Here is a 26934-nt window from a genome sequence, read left to right as displayed (position 1 = left end):
ATCCAAACCCATTCCAGACCCCAGAGCTCATAGTTTATCCTTCTTCTCTTGCTCCACACAAATGCATATTTCACTGGGAAATATAACCCATGAGTATCAGTGGATTTTACAGAAATGATGGGGATTTTTGCGAGGAAGGAGGGAGGGAAGCTGATTCTAACTTAGTCTCAAGTGATTTGATTGACACATTTAGTCCTTCCTCAAAGACAGACTGAGCCTCAAAGCTGCTGGGTATTCCTGGAGTGGACCAAGCTGAAATCTTTACACCATGAACCTGGAAGTCTCCTTGGGTTCTTCACTTTCTCCATTCTATGATGTTTCTGGCCAGAAGCAGGTGTGTTCGCCACACTTAGATGAATTACAGAGGGAACAATGGTATTGTCCTCTCCTGAAATTTCACCTGCTCTGTTCCTTGAATGGATGTAAACCACCTTGTGAGATTGCTCAAAACTGCCTGACATCGTCTCTGCCTCAATTTAAAGTGCCCATATATTTGTGGAAGGTGCTTTGGTATCCACGACATTTCTGGGCATAACAATGGGTTTAGGTGGGCAAGGATTCTCTGTAAGAAAGGATAGGGTCACTGAAGCTATTTTTAAAGAAGAAAAAAAAAGGAAAGAAAGGAAACCTCAGGCATTTTAGTATGTTAAATACAACCCAATTATTAATTCTAAAGACTTCTACAAATCAACCTAGATGAAACTTTTTTCACCTTGCTCTGCCTCTTTCCCCATCTCAGAAACATTTAGACCTGCCCTATGGCAATGACTATCTGGAAGTCTCTGCCCTGTGTATCAGGGTAGCACAAATAATTCAGCATAAAGCAGCCCAGTTCCTGTAGCCTGGCATTAGGATAAGTATATCTTAAGAAAGTTCTTATGCAGACTTGGCTTCAGGCAATAAAACGTCATAGACGTATAACTGTAGCAAGCGAAATTTCTAGGGAGCAAATTAGGCTGAAAACATCTTCTAGAGACAGCTAGAAAGGAACTGTATACCACCCCAAAATAGAGCAACTTATGCAGTAAATGTTTCATTTATTGGCCTTCTTCCATTACTATTAGGGTTAAAAGACATCTTGTCAATAAGAAAGGTATATTTATGGAGGACTGATGTCTTTCGAAAGGCTGCTCCTGTCACAAATGCCTATAGCGGTAGCGATGAGCTTATGAAGGCAGATGATGAAACACTGTACAAATGCATACATCGCCCCATTAACCCTTGGATCATCAGGTATTATTGTCACTTTGTTACCCAGACCTGTCATTAGCTGAAGCAAGGTGATCAAGCCAGGCACTTCAGAAAAATGCCAGAACAGAACAGCGATCCTCAGGGTTTCAAGAAGAGGATATGTGCCTTTCCATGTCCCTTGACAGAATCACTGGAAGAAAATAAAAGGATGTCTGTGAAGTGGGCCCTTTTTGCCTACCCTTTCCTCCTGGTAGAACTGAAAACTCTTAGGTGTCCAATTTTTAGCGTTCCCATGTTAGCTTTGGGAGTAGTTTTCCTTAAGGTCCACATAAGGAACCATCACCCACACAGAACAAAAAGCAAACAAAATCTCACAGTGGAATCGGGACTTTGGCTTCTAAACATTTCCCCATTTTATAGCTTCCTTATGTTTTCAGATCCTTTTTTTGGCTTCCCTCAGTCAGCACACTCCCTGCATAGATAAGTCCAACACAGTGGGTAACAGATCATCCATCTTGGAACCCAGATCTTTAAAGAAAAATCACACAGAACACATATACACATGCGTGAACACATGCAACGTTGTTGAGGGTAATTTAGTAGAATCTTGCTGAGCGATTCAGGGAGCTGACTTCACTTATCAACATGTATTCTCTACCTCTGCTGAATCTGAGCAGACTATTCTTGTTTTTTCTAAATCCCAAAGCCAAACTTCTAATATAGTTTGCTCTCTTTGCTGCTACGCTGGTGAACCTTTTAGCATAGCGGGTGTGGGGTGAATCTCTGGAATCACGGACCCTCTAAATGTTAAAAAAGGACCTAAGAAAATATCCAGTTCAACCACTCACCTATCAAGTGAGATAGGACGAAGAGGACACAGGTAATTGTTGGTCGGCCTATTTCTGCTGTTCCCATCAAGCACATTCCCGTTTTTCAGGGTGCATCCCGCCCTGCTGTAACTCCCTCATAGACAACCATGCCTGAAAGGTGATTTATGTAAACTGAAACTTCCTTTTTGTATCTCTCAGTAGGATGAACAAGGAAGTACCCCTGAGAGAGTTAACCTATTCACTTAGTTTTTAAGGTAAAATGTAGATTACTAATATCAACACTGGTCCACAGAGATTTAATGGAGGGGTGGCCGAAGGGGAGGAGAAGACAGAGGTGAAGAAGCAAGACAGCAGATGAGGAGAAGGAGAAAGAAAGGGGTGGGGGTGGTGGTGGCAGGACAGTCTATTTAGAGTTCAGGACCTGGGTTGCCCCCAGGAATGGGCTCCGAGGAAAGAGATCTTGGCTTCTCTCCCAGCCTGCTCACCCTCAAATATACAAAACCATTTGGTTCATGCTAAAGTTAGAACTGATCTGGTTTCCTGGTGTTCATTCTTAGAACCCCTGCTATTTGGGCAGAACCTTGGTCTTGTAAACTAGGAGTCATCAGTATCTACAGAGAGAGGTTGCTCCAACACCTGGATGCAAGTCAATTATTTAAAATTTTACACCAAATCTACAAATTACATGTCCACATAGTCAACGTGACTTAAAAAATATATTACCTTGCTTTTTGCCAACTGTAGTTCCCCACCTTCTCCCTCCCCCATCTCCCATCTGGGGTTACCTGAAGCCTCTTCAGAGATTTGGGGGGGTTGACCCTCTTGAGATACTGCTGGTCTCCCCAAGCCTTTTCATGGTGCGGAGCAACGAAATTAAATGTGGTACGTGTGCCATCATAGAATAACTTTTAATTGCTTAATTAAATCAGAGATTTAAAGAAGGAAAGATTCAAGAGTTTCCTTTGCATGAGAAATATCATGCCAAAATGGGTGAGGTTACTAATCATGGGAAGAAAGCCCTTAGTATTTACATATGGTAAAAATGCAGGCCAGGGCATTAAATATAATCGATACAGTCTTAAAAATTTTAGTTCAGTCTATTTATGAGTCTTTATTATCCAGGTAGTCCTATAAGGGACATACAAGACCTCATTATCCGACGTAATTCCTATCAGGATTAGATTAAAAAAAAGTACCACTGCACAGAACAAAGAAATTGCCATAAAATTGAGTTACAATGAATGTGTTCCAGTTTAAGTAAATAAGCCCTTGAAACAGGCCTTAGGAAAGCCTATGCTGTACACAGACTCAGGAACACTGAGCATACAGGTGACAATTAGCAAGTGTGAAAAGCTATGGTCATTCGCTAAATGTGTAAATCTAAAGGCAACGGAGTGAAAAGACCTAAAAAAAGGAAACTGTTAAAATCCATTTGTACATGGTTTTAACAGTGAAGCATTTCATTCTTCATGTTTTTAGTTGGTGTCTTGAAATAATCCCCTTTCTGTCTCCACTCTCCCTTCTTTAGAAACTGTGCCTGCCTTATTTATTTATGAAGTCTGAAGGTTAGTCCTACCTGCTGAGACTAATTAGCCCTGTGCTTTGTATCCTATGCAATCCTGTCTGATTAAATGTACACATTTGTTTTACTTCTTTTCAGGCTCTTTCTCACTCTACTTTTGATTTTCTGTTTAATATTAAAGTTGGGAGTTACAGTGATTCTCCCCCATAAGCCCCCCCCCACCCACTTCCATTTTTATTTTGCCTGCATCTTACTCTTTAGTGTGCACATGTAGTTGTGAATTTTTTCCAGTGCAGGGGAATTCACTGGCCTTGCCAATCTTGGTATCATTATTTTTAATAGTCTTCTTTCTGAGACCTTAGCCTATAAAACAGTTTTGCTGAAACCCCAAACTCTCTAAATAGTGCATGTTAAATTTGCTTTCTTTTAGAAATCTGAGGTGCTGGTGGGCCAGCTATAAAGCTGGTGAGATTATTTTTTCAGGGGTGGGATAATTTAGTACATCATGGACTCTAGACCCAATACTCTTCTTAATAGACAACATGCTCATTTCTGTGGATTTCTTTTTTCTTTAGGTTTTGTCCCTTTTTCATGTTGCAGTTTCCAGTGGACTTCTCACTGGATTATTTGCAAGAAAAATGGGTGTTCTTGATCCATCATCCAGTAATACTGTGTTTTGGGAGCCAGGCCTTTCCCCCTTTAACAGAATTCTGTGCCCCATTTTGTAGCAAATCAATCTGCTCCCCAGGCCACTGCCTCAAAACAAATAGTTGCCTCAAACCCTTCGTTTTCCATCTCCTCCCTGAGGTCTTCCAGCATCAGCTTGGTTAGCTATTTCCTGCCAGCGTCATCTACATCTTGATTATTTGGTCAGTCTTTTGGGATTTCATTTCACACCCCCTTGGAGAATGACTCCAGCACAATTGATCCCAGAGGCTGGTGAACTTTCAGTTTTATTTTCCCGGGCAGTGTTAACGCCCAAACTTTTCACGTCCATAGGCAGAAAGGACTTTGAATCCTAGCTCATTTCCTACCACCTCCGTCAGTTTAAAAAGAAAAAAAGAAAAGAACACCTTAAGGATATTTTTAATGCCCATGACAAATACTACAGTATTTGATTGTTTATTGGATAAAAAGTCATCTTAGCATATTTATTCTGGGGAGACTTAAGATTTAATGAAATCATTCTCTATTAATAAACAAAAAGGGGAGGGAAGACCTCGTGCGTTAATAGTTTCACTGCAGATGAGCAGGAACTTCGCCCGGCCCTCCACTTCCCCAAGCTCTCTGAAAGTGGAGGGTTGGTCTTTCTTTTTGACCACTTCTATTAGATCCCGCCCAAGGGTGGCTGCTTTCGCTGCTGGGTTAACCTCTAGGCACCCCTTCACCCCTTCCCCACAATACCCTCCTCTTTTTCCCCTTTCTTAAGACTTATTTCTAGTATTTCCAAAGTACACTTTTTCCTTGGGCCTCTCTTCAACGCCCCCGGCCCCCCCCAGAGTGGGCTTTCCTTCCGCCTTCTCGGCTCGGATTCCTGGCTCGGTCGCCACCCCCTTTTCCCTCCTCTCCCACTCCGCATTGTGTCTCTGGAGCCGCCCCCTCCCGGAGCGAGTCCCGGACCCTCGCCCAGACGCCCGGGCTCGCACACACTCAGCGCAGGCCTCTCCCCTTGCACACTACTCCCCCGCCCCTCTCCTACTCCTCCTCTCCCGGCGCCCAAAAGGATCATTGTTAGCCGCCCCCGCCCCGCCCACCCCGGCTGTTTATTTATGCATACGTCACCGGTCCGGCCCCGCCCCTCGGCATCTCATTAAGCGAGTGTGTTCCTCTCGCCCTGTCAATAATCTCCGCTCCCAGACTACTCCGTTCCTCCGGATTTCGATCCCCCTTTTTCTATCTGTCAATCAGCGCCGCCTTTGAACTGAAAAGCTCTCAGTCTAACTTCAACTCACTCAAATCCGAGCGGCACGAGCTCCTCCTGTATCTTCGGCTTACCCCCCCTTCGCTCTTTATATCTGACTTCTTGTTGTTGGTGTGTTTTTTTTTAACCCCCCTTTTTTTATTTATTATTTTTTGCACATTGATCGGATCCTTGGAAACGAGAGAAAAAAGAAACCCAAACTCACGCGTGCAGAAGATCTCCCCCCCTTTCCCCTCCCCTCCTCCCTCTTTCCCCTCCCCAGGAGAAAAAGACCCCAAAGCAGAAAAAAAAGTTCACCTTGGAGTCGTCGTTTTCTTGCAATATTTTTTTTTGTTGGGGGGGGGGCAAAACTTTTGGGTGTTTTTTTTTTTTTTTTGGCTTTTCTTCCTCCTTCATTTTTCTTCCAAAATTGCTGCTGGTGGGTGAAAAAAATGCCGCAGCTGAACGGCGGTGGAGGAGATGACCTAGGCGCCAACGACGAACTGATTTCCTTCAAAGACGAGGGCGAGCAGGAGGAGAAGAGCTCCGAAAACTCCTCGGCGGAGAGGGATTTAGCTGATGTCAAATCGTCTCTAGTCAATGAATCAGAAACGAATCAAAACAGCTCCTCCGATTCCGAGGTAGGAAAAGCCCCCCGGGCTGGTGGGTTTTTAATCTATTTCCTGGGCTTGGCAAGTGTTGCAATAAGGAGAGAAATCGGGGCTGGGGGCGGCGGCGGGGCGCCGCGGGGCCCGGCGGGCGGCGTGTGCGTGCAAGTGCCACCATTGCAAAAACTTGTAACCCTGTATTTCTCTCCCCCCAAAACCCCCACCCTGCTGATCTGTTTCTCTCCTTTCTACCCCCTCTGCGTGGCGTTTGCCCCTCGCCCTCTCCACCTCCACCCCTCCGGGAAGGCGGAAAGACGGCCTCCGCCTCGCTCCGAAAGTTTCCGAGATAAATCCCGGGAAAGTTTGGAAGAAGGTGAGTATGCCTCGCGCGCCCCGCAGCCGCCCGGAGCTGCCCTCCGGCGCGCCCCGCTCGGCCGGGCGGTGCGCCGGCCCGGCCGGGGCGCCCGACCACTTGGGGCACTTTCTAAAAAGTTTCTTCTCTCTCTTTCCCGCTCCGCGCGGCCGCCGCCGTCCCCTCGCCGCCCCGCCATGTTAGCGGCCAAGAGGCAAGATGGAGGGCTCTTTAAGGGGCCACCGTATCCCGGCTACCCCTTCATCATGATCCCCGACCTGACGAGCCCCTACCTCCCCAACGGATCGCTCTCGCCCACCGCCCGAACCGTAAGTGCCTCTGCGCCCGGCCCCCGCCCGCAGCCCGCGCCGCCCGCCCGGCCCCGCATGCGGCCCCTGCCCTGCCCCCTCCCGTCTCCCCCCTCCCTCTCCCCTCCCCCTCCCGCCTCTTCGCCTCCCCGCCCCCCCTCCCCCGCTCGTGGCCCTGGCGGCCCGAAACTCTCCAAACTTTTCTGCCTTTTGTGGACTGGATTTGTTTGCATTTCGCCATGTTCTTGCTCTCAGTTTGCTGCCTCGTGATGTTGGGGAGACTGTCTCTCCAAGCAGGGCTTTGTTGGGAGCGGGGGAGCACGAACTTTTTTTGCGCTCTGATTCCCGCCTCCCCCTTTGGTGGTGGTGTTTGTTTCTTCACCCTGGGAAGATGACTGTGTGGCTCTTTCTTTTTCCTCTCTCTCCCTCTCTTTTCCTTCCCTTTTCTGTGGCGTCTTGGGTTTCCCCCGGTTAACCCCTTGGCTGCCGCTGCCGGGGACTGAGCGGCTGGGCTGCGCCCGGCGCGCGGGGCGGAGGGAGGGTTTTCCTCCAGGCGCTGGGCTGGAGACCCAGCGAGCGCGCGGAGCCGGGGGCCCTGGAGCGGCGCCCAGGCTTTCTCTTTCGGACGGTTATTTATTTAGCTTTCTAGTGGTGATCGCTGGCCCTCAGGCCCTCCCCACGCCCTCCCCCGGAAGGTCACACTTCCCAGACTGGTCCCACCGCAAACTTGGGGACTCCGGGCTTCCTTTTCTCTGGCAACCCCGCAGGGCCGCGAGCGCCTTGGGCGCCGTGGCGGGCTCGGCTGCCCCGCGCGGGGTGGAGAGGCCCCTGTGGACCTGGGTTCTTAATTTGTGTGCAGCCGAGATGGCCTCCTCCGAGCAGACTCGATGTGTTTCTAGGGAACTTTGGTGCCTTGGGATTTATAGCGGCTTTGCCTTTGCCAGCTTGGTTGAAGGCCCTCAGTGGGCCCTGGGCATGGGGCCAGAAACCCGGGTTTGCGGGCCCAAGGGTGTGTAAGAGGGGTGAGGGAGGCCAACGGCGCTTCTCCTTAAAGGCAGTGGGCTGCTGAGAGGGGCCACCCAACTTTGGGGGGCCCTAGGACGGCGCGGGGTGCCAGGCTCCGGGGGCGCTAGCCGCAGTGTGTGTTCGACGCCCACCCCGGAGGTTTGTAAATGAGGCTAGTCCCCTTCCCCGATCGGCTCCTGCCCTTGCCCTGAACCCCCGCTCCCATCTCACCCTCTAAAAAGCGAGATTGCGAATCTGTAGACTCAAGTCTCTATAGACATTTATGCCCGATTTCAGGGATGTCATTTTGCATCTTCTCTGATTTGGCCCCCTTACCCCTTATTTACACACACCACTTTTTTTTTTTTTTTAATCCGGTAACTCGAGACAGCAATTTGAAATAAAGCACCCAGTGTTCTGCAGCCGTGGATTCGGCGCTAATGGCCGAGGGCTTGCCGGACAGGAGTCGATCAGGTCTACAAGTGTTTTTTAAGCATTAAAATATTAACTATCAAGTTGGACTTGTTTTTTGGGCCCTGGCAAAAATGGCAAGGGCACGCTAGACTGGTCTTTTTTTATGGCTAGGAAAGAGAAATAATCATTCCCCCGTCCACTGCATGCTTGAGAAGCCGGGAGAGCGCTCCAGCCGTACCTCCTTCTGCAGGGCCAGCTCCTTCAGGCCGCCGGGGGCAGGGCTGTGGGGTTGCCGCTGTAGGGGAAGCACAGACCGGTTACTAATTTCTTGGGAGCTTGTTGTCATGCTAAACCGGGAGCATTCGGTGCAGAATCAGAGGATTTGTATACTAACCAAGCCGACCAAGCAACATTCCAAAGTAACCCTGAGAATTTATTACTCTTCTCCGCCCCCCACCCCCGCCCGCCCGCCCGCCCGCCCTATTATGGAAGCCTCTCTGGTATTATGTTAAAATCCACTTTGCTATCCCAAAGTTCATCTGAATATTGAGCTTTGGTGGCGGGCTTGCTGGCCTTTTTGACTCCGCAAACTCCCTGTCTGTGACCGCTGGCAATCCTGCCATACTATCTATCTCCTGAAACTTGAACTGTTGTGTTGTGCTGTAATTAGGAAACGGTGAAATCGTTCAAAGCAAATAAATGATTTCCCGGTGTGAAAAGGAAGGCTCCCAACCATCGGTCCCCTTTGTGGGCATTATAGGAATAGGCGGCGGCTAGTTATTTTAATTGTGGACATAGCGGGTGGCCTTGTGCTGTGACATCAGATTGAGTCTGAGAAGACATTTCTGAACTCAGTAGGCAGTTTTCCTATTTGCATGTCAAACACCCACAGACATCTTTACGTGCAGTGCCCCTAGCTCCTTCCTATCTGTTACCTGGGTTAGATTATGGTGCTCCAAAACTAAAGTTGTTTAGTTAGGCCGGTAAGCAGAGCAATGGAAGTGAGGACGAGAGGCTGTTGTGTGTCACTCCAGACGTCTTGGATGAGAGGGCCGGCTTGCAGTCCCAGATTTGATACAGCTGCGGAAGGGAGTCCGTAGGCAAGATAGCGGTCTTTTCACGCTCATCTGAAATCCTTAGTGCTTCATAGGGTGTGCTTTTGAGGGCAAAGTGTAAAGACAAATTAGCTGTATGCTTTATTCTTTTCCTGACCCTACTTGCTGGTGGTGTTTCTGCAGCATTTTCTGTTAACTTGTCAGTGTACCTCCGAGCTGTTAAGCAGCTGCATCCTTTAAAAAGCAAACTCTTTGGATCCCTGATTTCCTGCTTTTCTATTTAAGATTGTAAAGAATTAGGAGTATCATTAAATCAGCTTTGATGAATAATATGTTATCTCAAGAATAATGGTGTAATTGTTGAAGACGCCATAAAGCTTGATGATAATTTTATTTTAAAACCGCAAAGATTTCTGCATAGCATTAATTTAACCTTTGATACAGTAATAGGAACAGCTTTTAAAAAGCCACATTCAAATACAAAAATGCAGTAAGGAGAGAGGTCTAGATAAGTGGACGGGAAGGGATAGAACTGCAAATATTAGAATTGTGGTAACATTTTAATACTAAAGATAAGAATTTTGTTACCATATTAAAATTGATAGAAAAAAGTAGGTTTGAATTTCTTTCTCCCTCCTGCCAAACGAGAAATAGGAATATAGTGGTAGAAATTCTGGTTAGGCTTGAAAGTTGTTTTTAAAGACTTGAACGTTCGAGTTCTTGCATCTTCTTTAACCCCAAGTTAATTTGCTTTTTAACTTGAGCTGTTTGCTACTAGGTTGAACAAATAAATAAGCAGCATCTTGAATTCATTTTTGAATTTGGAATCCAGCATTTAAAGGAAACCAAGAGGGGCCTATTCATTGGGGTTTTATTTAGCCGGGCAATTTCTCTTTCTGGCTTGTGAAAAATGTGTTTTTTTTCCCTCACTCAAACAACATAATCTTTCCTAATACAAAAGATTTAGACCTTGGAGTGTGAAGGGTTAATGGTGGTCCTTCCCTGTTGTCCTCCCACCCCGCCTTCACCCCTGATTGTTTTGACAACACTTTTCAAAGTGTGACATGCCAAGCCCCTACATAACAATGTAATATTACTGTAATTACACAGGTCATTACATTTTAAATAGAGAACAATAAAATGCTTATCGCCCTGAAAAAGAACAGGTGTTCTTTCCCTTCTTTGGTATTTATGCTAATTGTTTTTCATCTCCTTCAGAAATATTTATGGCCAACATGTTTAGATTTCAATCTCAATGCAACAGTATTAATTCTGTGCTAATCTTTATAGGTTAGGGTTTAATGTCTGCAGTATGGATTATGGGCTCCACATTCACCCAGTAAGTCATTTTAATGATTATAAATTTAATATGCCAGTGCTTTGCAGTTTGTTGAAATTAAAGCTTTGTGAAACCCCAGAAAGAAACTGTTAGACAGTTGGGAGCCTAAAGTGCTTATCTGGAAGAAGTATTTTGGAAACTTTTGACTTCTTAAGGGAAGTAGCTTTCACTGATGCCCCCTATCTGATTGAGAAAAGATTTGGAGGAAAACAATCCTGGTTCTTGCTAGGAGTTTTCCACCTAGATTTTAATTTTACTGATACGGATTTCATTTAGAGTCACTGCTGGAAGCTGGTCAGCTTTCTGTTTCTTAGCAAGCTGTGAAAAAGTTACAGGAAGGTTTCCGGGGGCTGGCAGATCAAGAAAGCTGGTCTGTTAGCAGCGCAGGATAACTGCAGTTCTGCACGCCATTAAAAAAATATTTGCTTTAGAAAACTAGCATTTTAATAGTTGCACCAGAGGCTGTGCTTTTAAAGATTACAGTAGAAGTCTTTCCAGGTTTTGAATGCTTCCTTACATCCCATGAAGTGCCTGTGTGCATGCAAAAAGTGCCCAGATTTCTTGGTTGAGAAGTCCTGGTGCAACTTCTCTTACACATGCACAGTGGGTAAACTAGAAGGTATCTAAGAGGATTTTACATTTTGTCAGATGTTTCACACAGGGGCCCCCCGAATCACATTAAAAATGCACTGTAGAGAAAGGACAGCTGCAAATTTTTGTGCGGACGCGTGTTTCTGGACCATGACTAAAACTCTGAGGACTTTCTCCCCAGCTGTCTGGAAGTTATGTGGAAGTTGGTTTATTGGCAGTTAAGTATGAGACAACCTGGATTTAGCAAAGGCTCTCTCCTGCACAGGAAGTAGATGACATTATATTGGGGGAAGGGAAGAGACTTCAGACAAGGAGTGATTTTCTCTTGTTCTGTTGCTTTTTAAACCGTGGAGTTGCCAAATAAATGAGCATTTTCCGAGGAAGTAGGTGTAAGCTTTTTAGTGTTCGTAAGTAGAATTAGATAATATCTTTAACCGCATTTATAACTGTTTTGAGATGACACATTTCAGACATTTGAGAAGGAGGAGTGAAATCAAATTCTTGAGGCTTTTATTTTTGAAGGGGTGGGTGATATGGCCGTCTGAACCTCTTCTGGGAGTGAGTATTGGCAACTGTGTAAGTAAATCTTCAACTCTGACGTATAATTGAGCACATTTGTGAAGGAAATGGTTAATTTTACAACCAAAGGCAAACTTGCACCTCGACAGGTCTGCTGAAAGAAATGTGCCCCAGCCCTTTGCTGGCAAGCGCCACCGGGTCATAAATCCACAGGCTTTATTTACAGCCCATAACACTTATGAATGTTAAGATATTTGACGCCACGTTGGCCTTATAATATTCAAGGTCCGCAGACATTGGCAGTAGCTCAAATTTCTCTCACTAATTATAAGCAATGAGATGGGGGGAAGGAAATGCTGCCTTCCCCCACTCCTCTGACCCCCACCTCTACAATCTGAGTTTACTGAGAGACAGACACCCCCTCCTTTGGCAGCTGACTTGTACTTTTCCTCTAGGCTATTGTTATACACATTTATAAAGAGCACTTTCAGGGATGGAAATTCAGTGGGGGCTCTGCACAAATGCCTTTCTCAAAGGCAACGATGATGCTCTACATGTTTGCATCTTTTTCCTTTTCTTCTGGTTTCTCCCTTTTTCTCTTCTTTCTCCTCTCCCCCCCCCCTTCTTTTTTTTTTTTTTTTTGACTATGTTGCCTATATTGTGCCTATTCCCAGAATACTTAAAGAAACCTGATGTGAAAGGCTGCTCTTTAATTTATATGAGGTTCCACTGAGCTGGAAGGGAAAATACACACATTGCACAGTGAGGGTTAAAAAAAAGTTAAATGGGGTGAGGGAAGTTGATGAAAAGAGTTTAATAGATGAGGGAAGAAAATCCAGGTTGAGGTTGGGTGTGGGAAGGCCTCTCATTTGGGGAAAGTGCACTGGTGTCTGGGGGAGGAAGCAACTAAAAGCAGCCGGGGGGCGAGGGGGTGTGTGTGCAGATAAATAAATGCTTTACTAAGTAAAATAAGAAAGGCAGAAGAAGCGGAGACAAAAATTTGGGTTTGGGAATGGCTTGATTGAAACTGAGGATTGGAAGTATTTTTTGAGAAGTGTAAGTACCACGGGGGTTGGGGGAGGTGCTGTCCAAAACGATTCTGCTTTTCGTGCTTAGCAATGGCTGGTTGCAAAGAGCTGGTCGGGCAAAGTGTTCTATCCAGCAACAGATATGTTTCTTATCAGTTGTTATGTGGGGATCCGGGGGTGGGGAGCCCGTGGTCGAGACAGCCAGTTATTGTGCCGATTTTAATTTCTTTTTAAAAAAATTGGGCTGTTCTGTGTGTGTGTGTGTGTGTGTGTGTGTGTGTGTGACAGACTGACCACATGATAAAAGGGGGGTATTCCCAGGTGTGTGGGTAACTTTCGGTGGCGGGGGGTGGTGGGGGGACTTGATGGCTCTGCAATTTCTGGCTGGATCCTTCCCTTCATCCAGCCCAAACTTAAAGACCGAGGCTGAAAGGTTTTATTTTCCAATCAATGGAATGCAGAAACTTACTAGCCCTCAGGGACAGATATGAATCCCTTAACAGCTCATTACAAAGATGGGGCTGTGGGATCTTTGAACGGGTTATCAGCCCTGGTGTTCTTGGGTTTTCCCAGGATAGGTTTTTCTTCCTTAGGCACATCTGATTTGGGACTGGTAAATTCAGCCCGTTATCTTTTATTCTTTTTTGTCGTGAAGTAGCCCCCAAACAGTTCGGTCTTCTTGAGGGGAGGAATGGCTATTCGTGGGATCAGCTCTGAAGGAGTTAAAATTGCTTGCTAAAGTTTGGCATCATGAAAATAAATTTGAGGCCTGGTAGGCATTAGCAGGGCACTGCACATTTACAGAGCTTAATTAGTGCGAACTGTAATTGTTCATGGTCTGCCAGAAGAAGTAATGTTCAGGAAAAGTGGAGTCCTCTCGGAGTCTTCAGTTTGAAACCGATAAATCACTTGCATATTTGTGTAGTGATTCAAATGGAGCTAAGACCTCTCCCATCCCAACATGTGGTAAATTGTAAAGTCAATGAATTGCAGATGTAGGCTACAGTGAGATTCTCTACGAAAATGCAGAATGAATGGGAAAGAGTGATGCTATAAATATTTACTGAGAAGATAACTAGGTTCCTGCGAGCTGGGCCAATTATGATGTACTAAATATATTAGTAAAATGCCTTAAAAATCGAGAGGATTTGTGTGGGTCTTTGGGTGGGTTGGTTGGTTTTGGAAAGATAAATAAAAGGCACCGTCTTATTGTCGTGTCAGTTTTATTAAGCCTGAATCACAATGTCTTACCCAGGGAAGGACACACGAAACTCACATTAATGTAAATTAATTCGTTATGAGTTGCAGTGCTGTGACTGCTAAGTGGAGTAATGATGGAGCACCATTTTAAGAGTGTTAGTGTAGCAACTTTTAATGAAAAATGCTGTGCTAGGAACATGTCTCAGCGCTTTGGCCCACGTGTTTTTATATGCTAGAAATGTGTTGTACAAGAGCAGGGAACTTGACTTTATTCCCAACCTCTCCCCTCCCCCCAGTTTCAGAACTTTAATTATGTTTTTATGTTTAAAGAAAAATCTAGTTTTTCCTCAAAAATCAACCTAGAAATAACCATCACCATAATAACCAAGTTGAACTTTGCTTGTTTTTGTAAGCGTTTGCAGCATAAAGTGGAAAAACAATGAATGTAACATTCCCCGTAGACCTGTAGCTATAACTTTCTTGAAGCAGTTTTTCCCCCTTTCTCTCTTGAAGGATTTTGGTCTCAGGCAATGTTGCAAGTCAATACTTCTTTCCCCAAATGTGAGTAGGTGGATGTGTATGGAAGCTGTAAAAGTTAATGATCGTTCTCTGACTCATAGCTGATGGTTTCAGGTTGAGGAAAAGAAAAGAAAAATTAATGAGGGTAAATAGACATTTGATGGAACATTGAGACAGTAGGAGAGATTGTTCTTGTGTCTAAAGGCATGCGTTTTGTTGCGGCAGAATTTCTGGAGGAGAATGCCAGGAAGTGAAGAGGGGATACCTTTGTTAAGTTGTTGTTTTAGGATGGTACAAATGTTCAGTGTCTAGATCTTTGCAGGAATGTTTAAGCCTGTGTACCTACCAGTCAGCGCTGGTTTTACCTTCCCTGTGGAAGCTCGAGGCCCCTTTGGCACTTTATAATAGGGCTGCAGTAACCCGAAGTCCAGCCAGAAGATTATTTCTCCTTAAATGTAAGAGGCTCCCAATGTAGGACTAGGGGTGCTGTCTCTATCCTGAAAAATAACTGATGACCTAATAAAAAGCCTTAGATCTACTAAAAAAGAAAAGTATTATCTTTTAAGCCAAAGATTTGGAAATTAAACTTCAAGAGGCTCAAGGTGGTAGCTACAGGGTAGGAAGGAAAGTGGACCCAAAAGACCCCCAAACCAAAACCTTCCAGGAAATAAATCTGCATTTTTTTTTAATAAAAGAGGAAACTAGCTGATTCATAAAACTAAAAATAAAGCAAATGCTTCCCCTCTTTCCAGTTTAGTGGAATGAATAGACATAAAAATTAATTTTCAACACATCGGAGGTTCAGTTCGTGCTGGAGAAAACCAACATGGGTTTCACTTTTTTTTGCCCTTTAGCATGAAGTCTCTGTGGTTGAAAAGCTGTTTTCCTTTCCTCCCATGTCTGGATATCTCTGCAACATCAAATTCAAGGCCAGCAGTAGTGATTAGAAATGAAACAGGAGAAATCAAAATATGATAATAAGGGAAGTAGATAATCGCACAATGTTGGTTTTTCAGTTGTGAGAATTGTGCAAACCTGTGCTGAACACAACCATGGTCAATGGGAGAGGGTTGGGCTTGGCCACTGTGAACAAGCTTTCAGGAAGGGAAGGTTTGTTTGGGAGTTTCATGGGAAGGAATTAAATGAGAAGTACCTTGGAGTTCTCATTTGGTGAAGCTCCAGGACACCCCAGGGAGGGAGGCACCATGCCGAGTAGTGCTGCATGGCCAGAGTCTAACAGCCACAGTTGCTGGATGAGGAAGTGACGTGGAGTGCGGCAGGTGGTGCATAGCAGGGCAGTCAGTCCCAAGTGTTTCAGGCTGCCAATTCTTAAACTCAGATAAGCCTTAGATAGCTGTCTTGTTCTAGATCCCTCAACCTCCCCCATTTTTCAAGAAACAAAGGGCCACCCACGATCCCTTGTTCTTTATCCTTCTTTATACTTTTTTACAGAGATATAAATAAATAAATTCTTGTTCCAGTTTAGAATGCCACGTTTTTACTGGATCCTTGTATGTTATCTTTGTCTTGAAAAGCTGAACTATAACAAATAAGGCATCTCTGTTTTCCAGTGAAGCAAAAAAGCAGTTTCAAGTGTGTGTTTTAGCAAAGAGTATTTAGGAAGAGAGGGGGTGGAAACCTAAAGGAGAAACAAGAAAATGGTAAGACTTCGTCGCTGTAGCTGGGGGAAGTTTAGCTCGAAATCTCTCCAACACAGTGGTTTCTGGCAGGCAATAAAGATCTGATTGGAGCGTGTGCTGTGTATTTCTGAGCTGTTCGAGGTGATTCTGTGTGGCCGGACACCTGAAAAGGGAATTTATGTACTTGGAGGTGTTAGAGCGGAATGTGCGTGTGTGCAAAGTTACATTAACTTTGTCCTACTAGAGTCTTAAGGACCTTGCAGCTGCATCTTTACTGTTTTAATTGCAACGTTTTCTCTGGGATTGTGTTTAGGTAGTGATGAACACAGGGTTTAAGAATGGAACTGGACAAGTGAAAATAGAATTTGGATTAGCTACAGTATCATTAATTTATTCATAAGACTGCAATTATATGAAATTTTGTTTCCAGGACATATACTTAGTTATCAGGTGTCCATTCAGTTTTAATTGACAATGTAAGATTCCTGTGGTTACCCTGAGTACAGATTGCCTAGGGCTTCACGGCGTTTGTGGGAAGAAAAGCTCTGGACAAGTTTTCCATTAAGCTCTGAATCAGGCATTTGAGACAAGAGGCGAGTAAAACCGGACTGAAAAGGGGGACACATTGTAACTGTCACCTTCTCTGCTGAGAGGGAGAAGCCCCCTTTCAGACAGGAGCTGCTCTCCTGCCAAGAATCCCAACCTGCAGAGGAACCTGTCCCCAGCACAAATGTTTTAACGTGACGTGGAATCGCCACAGTGATCAGTGCCGCCTCTGCTTACTCCCTGGCAGTTTTCACAAAAAGGACAGGGGGGCAAAGGCTACAGATTGATCTTTCTGTTATAGCGATTCACATTAGATGAACTGCTTATGAGTGTGTGTGTGCTCTGCATTCATCTTTTTACTCTGCTTTAACAGGTAAAGAATATTTTTTTGCTCCACCTTTATTGAGCCCCCTTTTTAAACTTTGATTAATACTATGTTTTGGGATAATCTCATTATACATAGGCAGTGTTTTGTTTGTTTTTCTGGAACAGATAAATTGATTTCAGAACCCACTGTAGCCTAAAATGGGGATTTAGAGCCTTAGCGCAGGAGCAGAATAGATTTAGACTGTTTTTAGAATTGGATCGCTACTGTGTTGTGTTTAGTTTGAGCTGTTTCAAAAGTTTTATGTGAATTTCTTTTTCTCCCTCTTGTTAAAAAACCTGTGTGGACTGAATGATTTTTATTTGCAAGGAGCAAGATAGCCAGCCATCAGATCTACAGCTCACTTGCAGGTTAGGTTCCACCTTGCTACAGTAACACGGAAGTGCTTGGGTGCTAGCAGTAGTGCAGTAGTAATTGCAGCGGGTTGTTAACAGTAATACAGATCGGTGTTTGGATATGGGCGGTGATTTCACAGAACACTCTCGTCTTCATTTGTGCGTATGTGGCAAATTAAAATGCATTTTCAAATATCGCCGTCCTGTAGTGATTGTTGTCTTCTTTATAAAATAGATCAGCAGGTGGTGGTTGTTTTCCCAGTTGTTAGGATCCTAAGATGAACAAGTATTGTTTGGGAAAAGGAGGATTTGGTGAGGAATCTTGGTGTTCTTTCTTTTTGGGGATACCCACTTCTTGGATGGGGATCTGAAAAGGTTCAGAGGGAAAGGCCCCGAGAGACCTACCCCTTCTGCTCCGGAGCGTCTGTGTGAACCAGGGATGTGCATTTGCCCAGGGGCTGTGGAATGGGTGGTCCTGAAAGAAAACTAGGTGGCTGTTTGGCAATGGCTGCCCCCCCCTCCCCTTGGGGAAGTGTGGATTCCTAGAGTGCCGTCTGCAGAGATGTCCTGGGACAGATAGCTCAGTCATCGTAAAAGAATGTGTAAGGCACTGGGTGGCCCCTGACATTTGTTTTCTGCCAAATAGAATTGTGTTTAAGAGCAAGAGTCCACTTACTAGAACTATGGGGGGCTTGTACCTGTTGCAGTCTGGCAGCTTCTCAGAACCCTTTCTCTCACATCCCTTTCCTCTGGCCTACATGTTGCAATTCTGACTTGTTGTAGCACGTGGTTAATTTTTCTGCAGCGTCCTGCTCAGCACACTGGCTCCCTTTATGTCTTAATGGGCATCCGTCTTTCCTTTTCATGTCACTGATTCTCACTCTTGGCCCCTTCCCCCATCCCGGTTTGCTTTTTGAATAGGTGCTTTTTAAAAAAATTTTACCTTAGATTATTATTATCATCTTATCCATAGCAACAAATACAAATACACAGGTCTTGATTGAATGCCAAGCTGCAGTTCAATCTAGGAAGATTTGTCTGCTACTCATCAACTGCTTAAGATGTTTTCTTGTAGTTTGTGACATAAGCAGAACGCTTTGATTTGGTTTCTTTCTACAGCTCCATTTTCAGTCCGGGAGCACACATTACTCTGCGCACAAAACGATTGAACACCAGATTGCAATTCAGGTAGGAGATACAAGAGACCCCGAAGCTTGAATTGTCCATATGCAGGTCTCTTGTGTCTTTTATTCTCTGCCCCTTTCCCCAACCTAGATTATGATGTTGATGATGATGATGGTGATGATGGTGGTGGTGGATTGATTGGGGGAGGTGGGACTCAAGAAACAAGAGCAGAAGAAATGCTGCTAACGTGATTTAAAGATATGGAAAGAAAGAGAAGTGTGTGCTTTTTATACAGTTTCTTTATCAGGCATAATGGGCACACAGACCCAGCTTGGCTCCTGTTTTTTTACTTACAGAGGAGTCTTAAATTGGAAGTAAAACAAGGTGACGGAATGTGAATGGGAAGAATTAAGCAGGGGGGAGATGGGAGAGGAGGCTGTGTGACAGCCGGAGTGTTGTTTCCGGTGGATCAAAATCACGCTAAGTGGTGCTAAGAATATCACTTTTGACCTGATTGTCCTGAAATGTTGATTTCTCTTGGACCTGTTGATATATGACACTAAAAGTGCTGGAAGAGAAAGGTGACAGCTCCCAGCTTCTGATGAGTGTTCTGTTTCCTGCTCATGTAGTACTTCCATTCTCCTGAATCCAAAGGCTAAACAAATCACAGACCAATACAGACTCCGAGCTGAATGGATGCCAACAGAATGCAGTAGTGGAGGGAGGGCAGACTAATACGATTTTCGTCTGTCTGCTGGATCTTGCCTGGCCTTGCCAGGATGGACGTACCTCGTGGTATAACTAATGGTAACGAAAGTTCAGGAGTGTTCTGATTTAACTCTTTGAAGGGAGGCTTTTGAAACCTGTCGTGGTGGTGATAAAAATTCTGGCTCCAGGTCTCCTCTATTTGGGAGGTGATGTCTGTTGGTTAGATGATTTACGTGGTCCATTGTGCCCTTTCTCGTGGTTACCCCTTGCAGATAACTTGTGGATACACATGTGGTCTCGTGGAACTGCAGCCACATCGCATCTTTGTAGCTCTGCCCTTTCAAATCTGCATCTTCCTGGATACGCCTTTCTAAATAGCCATGCTCCCCAGGTAAACAGTAAATTATTCCTGCCAGTGGAAAAGTATGACGCAGATGACATTTTTGTTTGATGGATCCCTAACTCATCTCAAGGTGACAGGAACTTATTTTAAAAATATTTTGATTACCTCTGCAGTTGTACTGCTGATCGGTGTGTCTCTTTTAGGGGAAAGTGCGACTTCAGATTGGTACATGACTCTAAAAGTGCTGGAAGACTTTGTTCAGACAGGTGTCTTTAAATTACTTTAAATCACTGTGCATGCAAAGAGGTTCTCCAGGCACACTTCTTGGTGGACCCTTCTTGGTTTTGATTAATGGCATAGTGAGTCTTGCTTCCAGGAAATGGTTTAGACTCTGGGTTTGGTTAGAGAACAAGCCCAAACCCTAACTCCGATGAATGGGTGGATGCACAGACAGTGTCTTGTTCATACCTCAAACCTTTCATGGCATGCTGGAAGATCCTGGTGCCCAGGGTGTGGGAATTGTTGAGGTTGAATAGCAGCATGATCTCTTATCTTGGTGTGGAAAGGCTGGCTGGGGCCATGCCGCTGGGAGACCAGCCGAGCCCAGACCAGCTGTTGTGTCTTTACACTCGTTGCTGAAGCGTCTCTTGTTAGGCTGAGCAGTTCGTCTTTCTCCAAACCACCTGGCACAGCGCAGCCCATGTGAAGCGCTTTCTCAGGAGGAAGAGGGAGTAAATTACAGACCTCATTGTTTGGAGGACTGAAACCATTACTATTCCTCCATGAACAGGTAGTATTGTTCTCCCCTGCTTCTGTGTGCTGAGGCCTGATGCCCATGTGGGCAAACAGAGCAACATTTTATTAGAGACCCAGCAACAGCATGCTCTCAGTGCGTGTTTTTCCCCCAGTCTCTGCTAGACCAGGACGAGGGCACGCCAAATGGCATCTAGCTGTAATTTTAGTTTGATCATCAAAGGATAAATGGCCAAAAACAAAACAAAAGAAGCAAAGGGAAAAAAAGAGGAAACCTCAGACACAGTGAAATTGTTCCCAGAGTACATGGCAGCTGGGCTGCAGTGGGGTGAGAGGAGAGGACGGTGCACAGCACAGCAGACATTTTTTGCTCCATTCTCCAGTTTGAGGTATAAGTGCCCTGTGATTGTTGGGGCAGAATTTTCTGCCCTGGAAACTTAAAACTATTTAACCTTAATAAATACTGTTGCTGTTCTCAGCTGTCTCCTAAAATAACCCAAGTAGTATGACACCGCGCATCACATGAGCTTCCAGCACCGCCCCCGCCCCCCGGCCCCCCCATCCCTCCTGTAATCTCAGGACTCGGCCAAGTTCATCGTTTATATGAATGGCTTCTGAGTGATTCTCTGGACAGGTCCTGTGTCATGTTCATGTAAAAGCTTTGGGCACAGTATCAGTTGCTGTGTTGGGATCTTCTTCACTTGACGATCTCCTACCTCCTGGTTTTAAAAGGCCAAAGAGTAACACAAATGACCATATTCTCCCTAAAAGGTTGACACACATATGACTGGCATGGAAATTGAAAGACCTTATTAAAAAAAGACAGTTATTTAAGTCTGTTGCATTTTAGGAAGTTTTATTGACATGTAGTGTAATAATAGCACAGTGCATAGATCTTCAGTGAGTGGTGGGTGAACCTTTACACACATGAACATCCAGGAAACCGTTACCCGAATTAGTACATACAATAGGGTTGGAACACTTTTTCTGTGAAGGGCCACACAGTAAATATGTTAGGCCCTGTAGGCCATATAAACTCTATGGCAGCTACTTAACTCTGTCACTGTGGTACAAAAGCAACCAGAAATACTACCTAAAGGAATAACTGTGGCTGTGTTCCAATAAAACTTTATTTATAAAAGCAATATTGGCTGGGTTTGGCCCATGGGCTGTAGTTTGCTGACTCCCCAACCTCCAACAAAAGTGCTTACCATGAAATAGCTTTATCTGTTACCTTGGATTAGTCTTGCCTGTTTTTTTAGCTTCATAGAAATGGCATTTTTCAGAATGGACTGCCTCTTGTCCTCACTCAGCCTTATGTCTGTGAGATTCATCCCTGTTATGTGTAGCAGTGGTTTGCTCTTTTTTTATTGCCACTAGTATTCGAACATAGGAATGTGCCACAGTGCACGTATCCTGTGTTACTGGGTGTTTGGATTGTTTCCAGTTCTGCTGTCATGAATAAGGCCCTAGTAACATTCTCACCCACCTCTTTTGGAGGACCCAAGTGTGGTCATTGAAAGGCAGTAGCACGGTGGTTGCTAGGTATATGTGTGACATGGATGACAGGGGGCAGTGAGATGATCTCGGTGTGGTCAGAGGCCAGTTAGCCCAGACTCAAAGGCAGGCCCGTTGGTGCAGTGGTTTGGCTTCCGGCCCCAGCTCCCAGGAGCTCCTCCTGCCATCTCCATTAAGCTGGGAGGCCGAATACAGAGGTGGACCCACAGTGCAGCTGCGTCCCAGAGATGCCCTGCAGGTGAGGGGGGATAAATGCTCAGGCATCTCTGTTGCCTCCCTGAAGAGAGCCCTTCAGCGCTCCTCCACTCATCGTTATTCCAAACCCAAGAGCAGTGTTGGAATCAAGGTCAAGACCCAGGGAAGATATTTCCCTTGGTTTTCAGAAGGGCTACTTCAGAGCCAATTAAGCCTTTGTTTTAAGAGTATTTTGGCCAAAGGTTGATGTTTTAACACCAAGTCAGATGTGATGTAGGGAAAAAAAAACTCCACATGCAGCAAAAACAAACTGTGTAGACCTTTCTTGGTTGTTTTTCTTATAAGATGTGAAGTGGTGTGTGTGTGTGCGTGTGCGTGCGTGTGTGCATGTGCTTGTGTGTATGCACCAAGACAACTAGGAGAGGACCCGGAAGAAATGGACCATTTTATTTGTTTATACAGCTGAGCATCGGAGGCTTTGCAGTGGGTGTTGCTTTCTCTCTTGTCCTCAGGCTTGCAAGTTCCCATCTGAATTTTACCAAAGCATCCCTCTGCTGCTTGGTCTTAGAGCTCATCTGCTGTGATTCACTGAGGCCCAAGGACGCCCCTCCAGGGCCTTGGTGCTTTCTGGAGCTGGAGAGAGGAGAGAAATGGGAGAGAAATGGGGTGAACAATCCTGGCCCCATGTTGGCCCCTTATTCCTGGATGTGAGCTTGACATTTATCTGTGTCTTAAAACTGTTAAGGGTTCTATGGCTTGGAGTCCAACTCTTTGCCTAAGTAGACCCTTGGTATTCGTGATTAAAAATGGCCAGAGATTGGTACCAGTGGGTTTGGCCAGGATGTTTGCAAGGGCTCCTGGCTTTCCCACATTCGCGTTTTGGTTGTGGTCCCTTGTGTTGTGTTCTAGGCCTCTTCTCTCCCCACAGGGTCCCTGGCTCCTTGGTTTTCTTGAGTATTTGCTGTTTCAGTTGAGGAGTAAATCTGGCCTAAGTGGGAGAATTCCCAGAAACATCTTCAGTCCTTGGTAACTGTCACTTCTCTGCTTTTTCTTTATCCTATGACCAAGCTTGGCTGTGAAGTTTCATGTCCACATCCCACAAAGAATGAAGTGTAAGTGTGTGTGTGTGTGTGTGAGAGAGAGAGAGAGAGAAAGAGGGAGACACACACACACACACAAGACATAGATGTCATTTCATTAGTTTGACAAAGCCTGTGGATGCCAGTTCATTCAAATGCCTCGTTCAAAAGGTTCATTCACTTGCTCCAGAAGTGAGCTTAGTTTTATTGTCTTAAGTCCATAACTCAGTATATCCATTTATTCATTCAACAATATTTTGTGCATCTACTGTGTGCCAGGCCCCTGGGCACTTCTTCAGAGGGGAAAAGAGAAAAATCTCTTGCCTTCAGGAAGATTAAATTTTAGTGATGTTTTAAATACTGATTTATAAGCACCCCATTCCCCTTGGTCTGACTGAGTAGGTTTTGGGTCCCTGATTCCAGGAGTTTGCGTTTTTAATCAGGGTTCTGGTTTTTCAGCCTACTACATTTGAGAATTGCTGCTCTAGAGTCTTCCAAAATCAATCAATTGCTGAACAAAAATTGAGGACTGGCCAGGGTCTCAGCTGGGATACATTTTTTCATTTTGAGTGAGGAACTAGATTGCCCTTATGTTCCCATGAGCTTTTGAGGCCTTTCCTTCTCCGTGGTTAAGTGAAGAAAGCCAGACACTTCTGCAAGGCTCAAGAAGAGGCGTTTTTTTATGAAAAAGCTTGGACAAAAATGTACTTGGTCTTAGGGTTCAGAGGCAGTAACAACAGTTGGTAATAATAGCAGCTTGTGCGTACTGAATTCACCTGATGCAGTGGGTCCAGTGTTAAATGCTGAATGTGAATTTTTTATTTATTCTTCATAACAATGCAGAAGGAAACCCAAAAGGTGTATTAACCATTACTCTCACTATGATCTTCATTTTGTAAATGAAGAAACAGAAACTCAGATTCCGGGGATGTTTTGCCCAAGATCAGGGAATTAGGAATCAAACCCTGGCAGTCAGACTGGAGAGCGATGATCCCATAACGCCTTAGGCTAACTATTTTTTCAAAATAATGCTCAAGAGGGTCCAGTGGTTTCCTAAAGCAGTGGTGACTGCCTATTTCCCTGGGCTACTAACAGTGGAATCACCTGGGAGCTGCTCAAAAATACAGAAACCTGGGTTTTACTCCTTGCAGATTCCCATTCGTTCAGACTAGGTCAGTGTTTCACAAGCATGAACGAGTGTCACCTGCACCTGAGAGCACATGGGGTGTTTGTCAGGATGCGGGTTGCAGCCCTCTCTACAGTTCAGGTGCTATAGGTCTGGGGTGCATCCCTGCATATGCAGCTTTAAGTTCTCAGGTAATGTTGATGTCCCTTCCCTGAAAACAGCACTTGGAGAAGTTCTGGACAAGGGCAGCGGTTCCCACCTCTGGCTGCCCATGACAATCCTTGGGGAGCATTGAAAACAATGTTCAGGCCCAGGCTCTGCCCCAGCCCGCCTGGCCTGGGCTGTCTGGGCGGTGGGGCCTGGGCGTCTTGTTTCTAAAAAGCTTCCCCGGTGGTTTTAATGTGTATGTGGCTTGAGGAGCATGGTTGAGGGCATCCTTTAGTCTGCACCCCTTCTTCTTTTTTTTTATTTTGGTATCATTAATCTACAATTACACGAAGAACATTATGTTTACTAGGCTCTCCCCTTCACCAAGTCCCCCCACATACCCCTTCACAGTCACTGTCCATCAGCGTAGTAAGAGGCTGTAGACTCACTACTTGTCTTCTCTGTGTTGCACAGCCCTCCCCGTGCCCCCCCACCCCACATTATACATGCTAATCATAAGGCCCCCTTTCTTTTTCCCTGCCCTTATCCCTCCCTTCCTACCCATCCTCCCCGGTCCCTTTCCCTTTGGTAACTGTTAGTCCATTCTTGGGTTCTGTGATTCTGCTACTGTTTTGTTCCTTCAGTTTTTCTTTATTCTTATACTCCATATATGAGTGAAATCATTTGGTACTTGTTTTTCTTTCTCTGCCTGGCTTATTTCACTGAGCATAATATCCTCTAGCTCCATCCATGTTGTTGCAAATGGTAGGATCTGCTTTTTTCTTATGGCTGAGTAATATTCCATTGTGTATATATATATACCACATCTTCTTTATCCATTCATCTACTGATGGACATTTAGGTTGCTTTCATATCTTGGCTATTGTAAATAGTGCAGCGATAAACATAGGATGCACCCCTTCTTCTCATGGATGTAGTGTCCTTTGAGAAGAACTGTTGTAAAGTCTTTTGTGTGTTTCCTTATTTTAGCATGGTTTTCTTTCCTCGAAGGAGAAGAGATTCTGTCCAGAGATCTGAGAGGTACCTGTTCAGGGGTAGGAGGGTCTGTGTTTGAGAATGTTTCATTAACAGGTAAGAGGTGATGGTCCCTGCCTCCCGAGTCAGTCAGTACTAGTGAGAGAGGGTGGGAACCCGCTGTCAGCAGAGGCTGGGCACTCTGAAGCCCAGGGGCCTGTCAGACTGAAATACAGATGAGTAGTTCTGAGGTGGGGCCTGAGGTCCTGCATTTCTTGTACAGTCCCAGATGCTGAGGCTGGGCTCCATATCCCCTGGAATGGCACCTTTTTGAAAGGTGAGGAGACTATGGTACAAAGAGGTGAATTGGTTTGTCTGAGATCCTGTAACTTGGTGGAAACAGGACCAAGGCAGGAATCCAGGAGTCCACCTCAGCCTGATGTCTGTCTTTCAAGAAGTTACTGTCTTCTCTGAGCCTATAGTAGTTGCTTTACATTGGCCACATAAAATAAAACAATCTCTTTACCTGATTCTACTTACATCATTTTAAACTTATATCTGTTCTAATTGTATCATTGTATATATATAAGTTGATTTTTTGTTTTTGTTTTTTTTTTGTTTATGTGACTTATGAGACCACAACTCAGCTCTTCAACTAATTTGGGATTTTTTTTTTTTTTGAGAGGGCATCTCTCATATTTATTGATCGTATGGTTGTTAACAACAATAAAATTCTGTATAGGGGACTCAATGCACAATCATTAATCAACCCCAAGCCTAATTCTCAACAGTCTCCAATCTTCTGAAGCATAATGAACAAGTTCTTACATGGTGAACAGTGCAAGGGCAGCAGTCATCACAGAAACTTTCGGTTTTGATCACGCATCATGAAGTATAAACAATCAGGTCAATTATGATTATTTGATTTTTATCCTTGATTTATATGTGAATCCCACATTTCTCCCTTATTATTATTAATATTATTATTTTTAATAAAATGCTGAAGTGGTAGATGCAAGATAAGGGTAGAAAACATAGTTTAGTGCTGTAAGAGGGCAAATGTAGATGATCAGGTGTGTGCCTATGGACTATTAATCCAAGCTAGACAAGGGCAGCAAAACATCCACGGATGCAGAAGATTTCTCTCAAAACAGGGGGAGTGAGGTTCTAAGCCTCACCTCTTTTGATCCCCAATTTCTCACCTGATGGCGATTGTGCCTGTCTTAGGTTGTTCCTCCCTTGAGGAATTAAAAGTCAATATTTTGTATGTATATTTTATCTGTTTATTTTCCACCGTATCAAGGCACTTGGGGCCCATGTGTGGTTTGTTAAGAGGGCTGGTAAGGATGCAGAGAGGATGTCCTTGACAAGAGCAAAAAGAAAGGATGGAAACAACTATTCTATCAGCAGTATGTGTCTGCCTTATGGGCAAGTAGGTATAGAGGTGTGACCTGAGGCAGTAAGCTCGGTTGTATTTTCTTGGTGACTCTGTTTTATAAGTTGTCCTTTATAGTAGTTTTTATAAAATCTCCAAGCATCATGAGGCCATTTAGGTAAACAGAGAAATTGCTAAGTGGGTTGTGGCTGACATTTGCGGGCTTATCAAGTTTAGCACTTAATTTGTTTCTCGAGTTTGGTTAGGTTGTATTTATCACATCCTGATCAAATAGATAAGTGG

At 44.7% G+C, this 26934-nt stretch overlaps 1 protein-coding gene across 50 annotated transcripts in view; it reads left to right on the top strand.

Annotated features, from left to right (window-relative positions):
• The first annotated feature begins 5895 nt into the window (after positions 1–5895).
• TCF7L2 (transcription factor 7 like 2) overlaps positions 5896–26934 on the top strand; it is a 189516-nt gene continuing 168477 nt past the window's right edge. For 17 of the 50 annotated variants that reach the window (XM_073240408.1, XM_037011268.2, XM_037011266.2 and 14 more), the window contains exons 1-4: positions 5896–6084; positions 6358–6424; positions 6608–6732; positions 18407–18475. In XM_073240408.1, the coding sequence (XP_073096509.1) occupies positions 5896–6084; positions 6358–6424; positions 6608–6732; positions 18407–18475 (450 nt within the window). Of the gene's footprint in view, positions 6085–6357; positions 6733–18406; positions 18476–26934 lie in introns of all 50 variants that reach the window. The other 33 variants (XM_037011278.2, XM_037011274.2, XM_073240409.1 and 30 more) reach the window with 3 other exon arrangements.

Source organism: Manis javanica, chromosome 7, assembly GCF_040802235.1.
Source record: "Manis javanica isolate MJ-LG chromosome 7, MJ_LKY, whole genome shotgun sequence".
NCBI classification, from domain to species: Eukaryota; Metazoa; Chordata; class Mammalia; order Pholidota; family Manidae; genus Manis; species Manis javanica.
The sequence above is the reverse complement of the archived record's forward strand: the minus strand, read 5'-3'. Positions and strand labels throughout refer to the sequence as shown.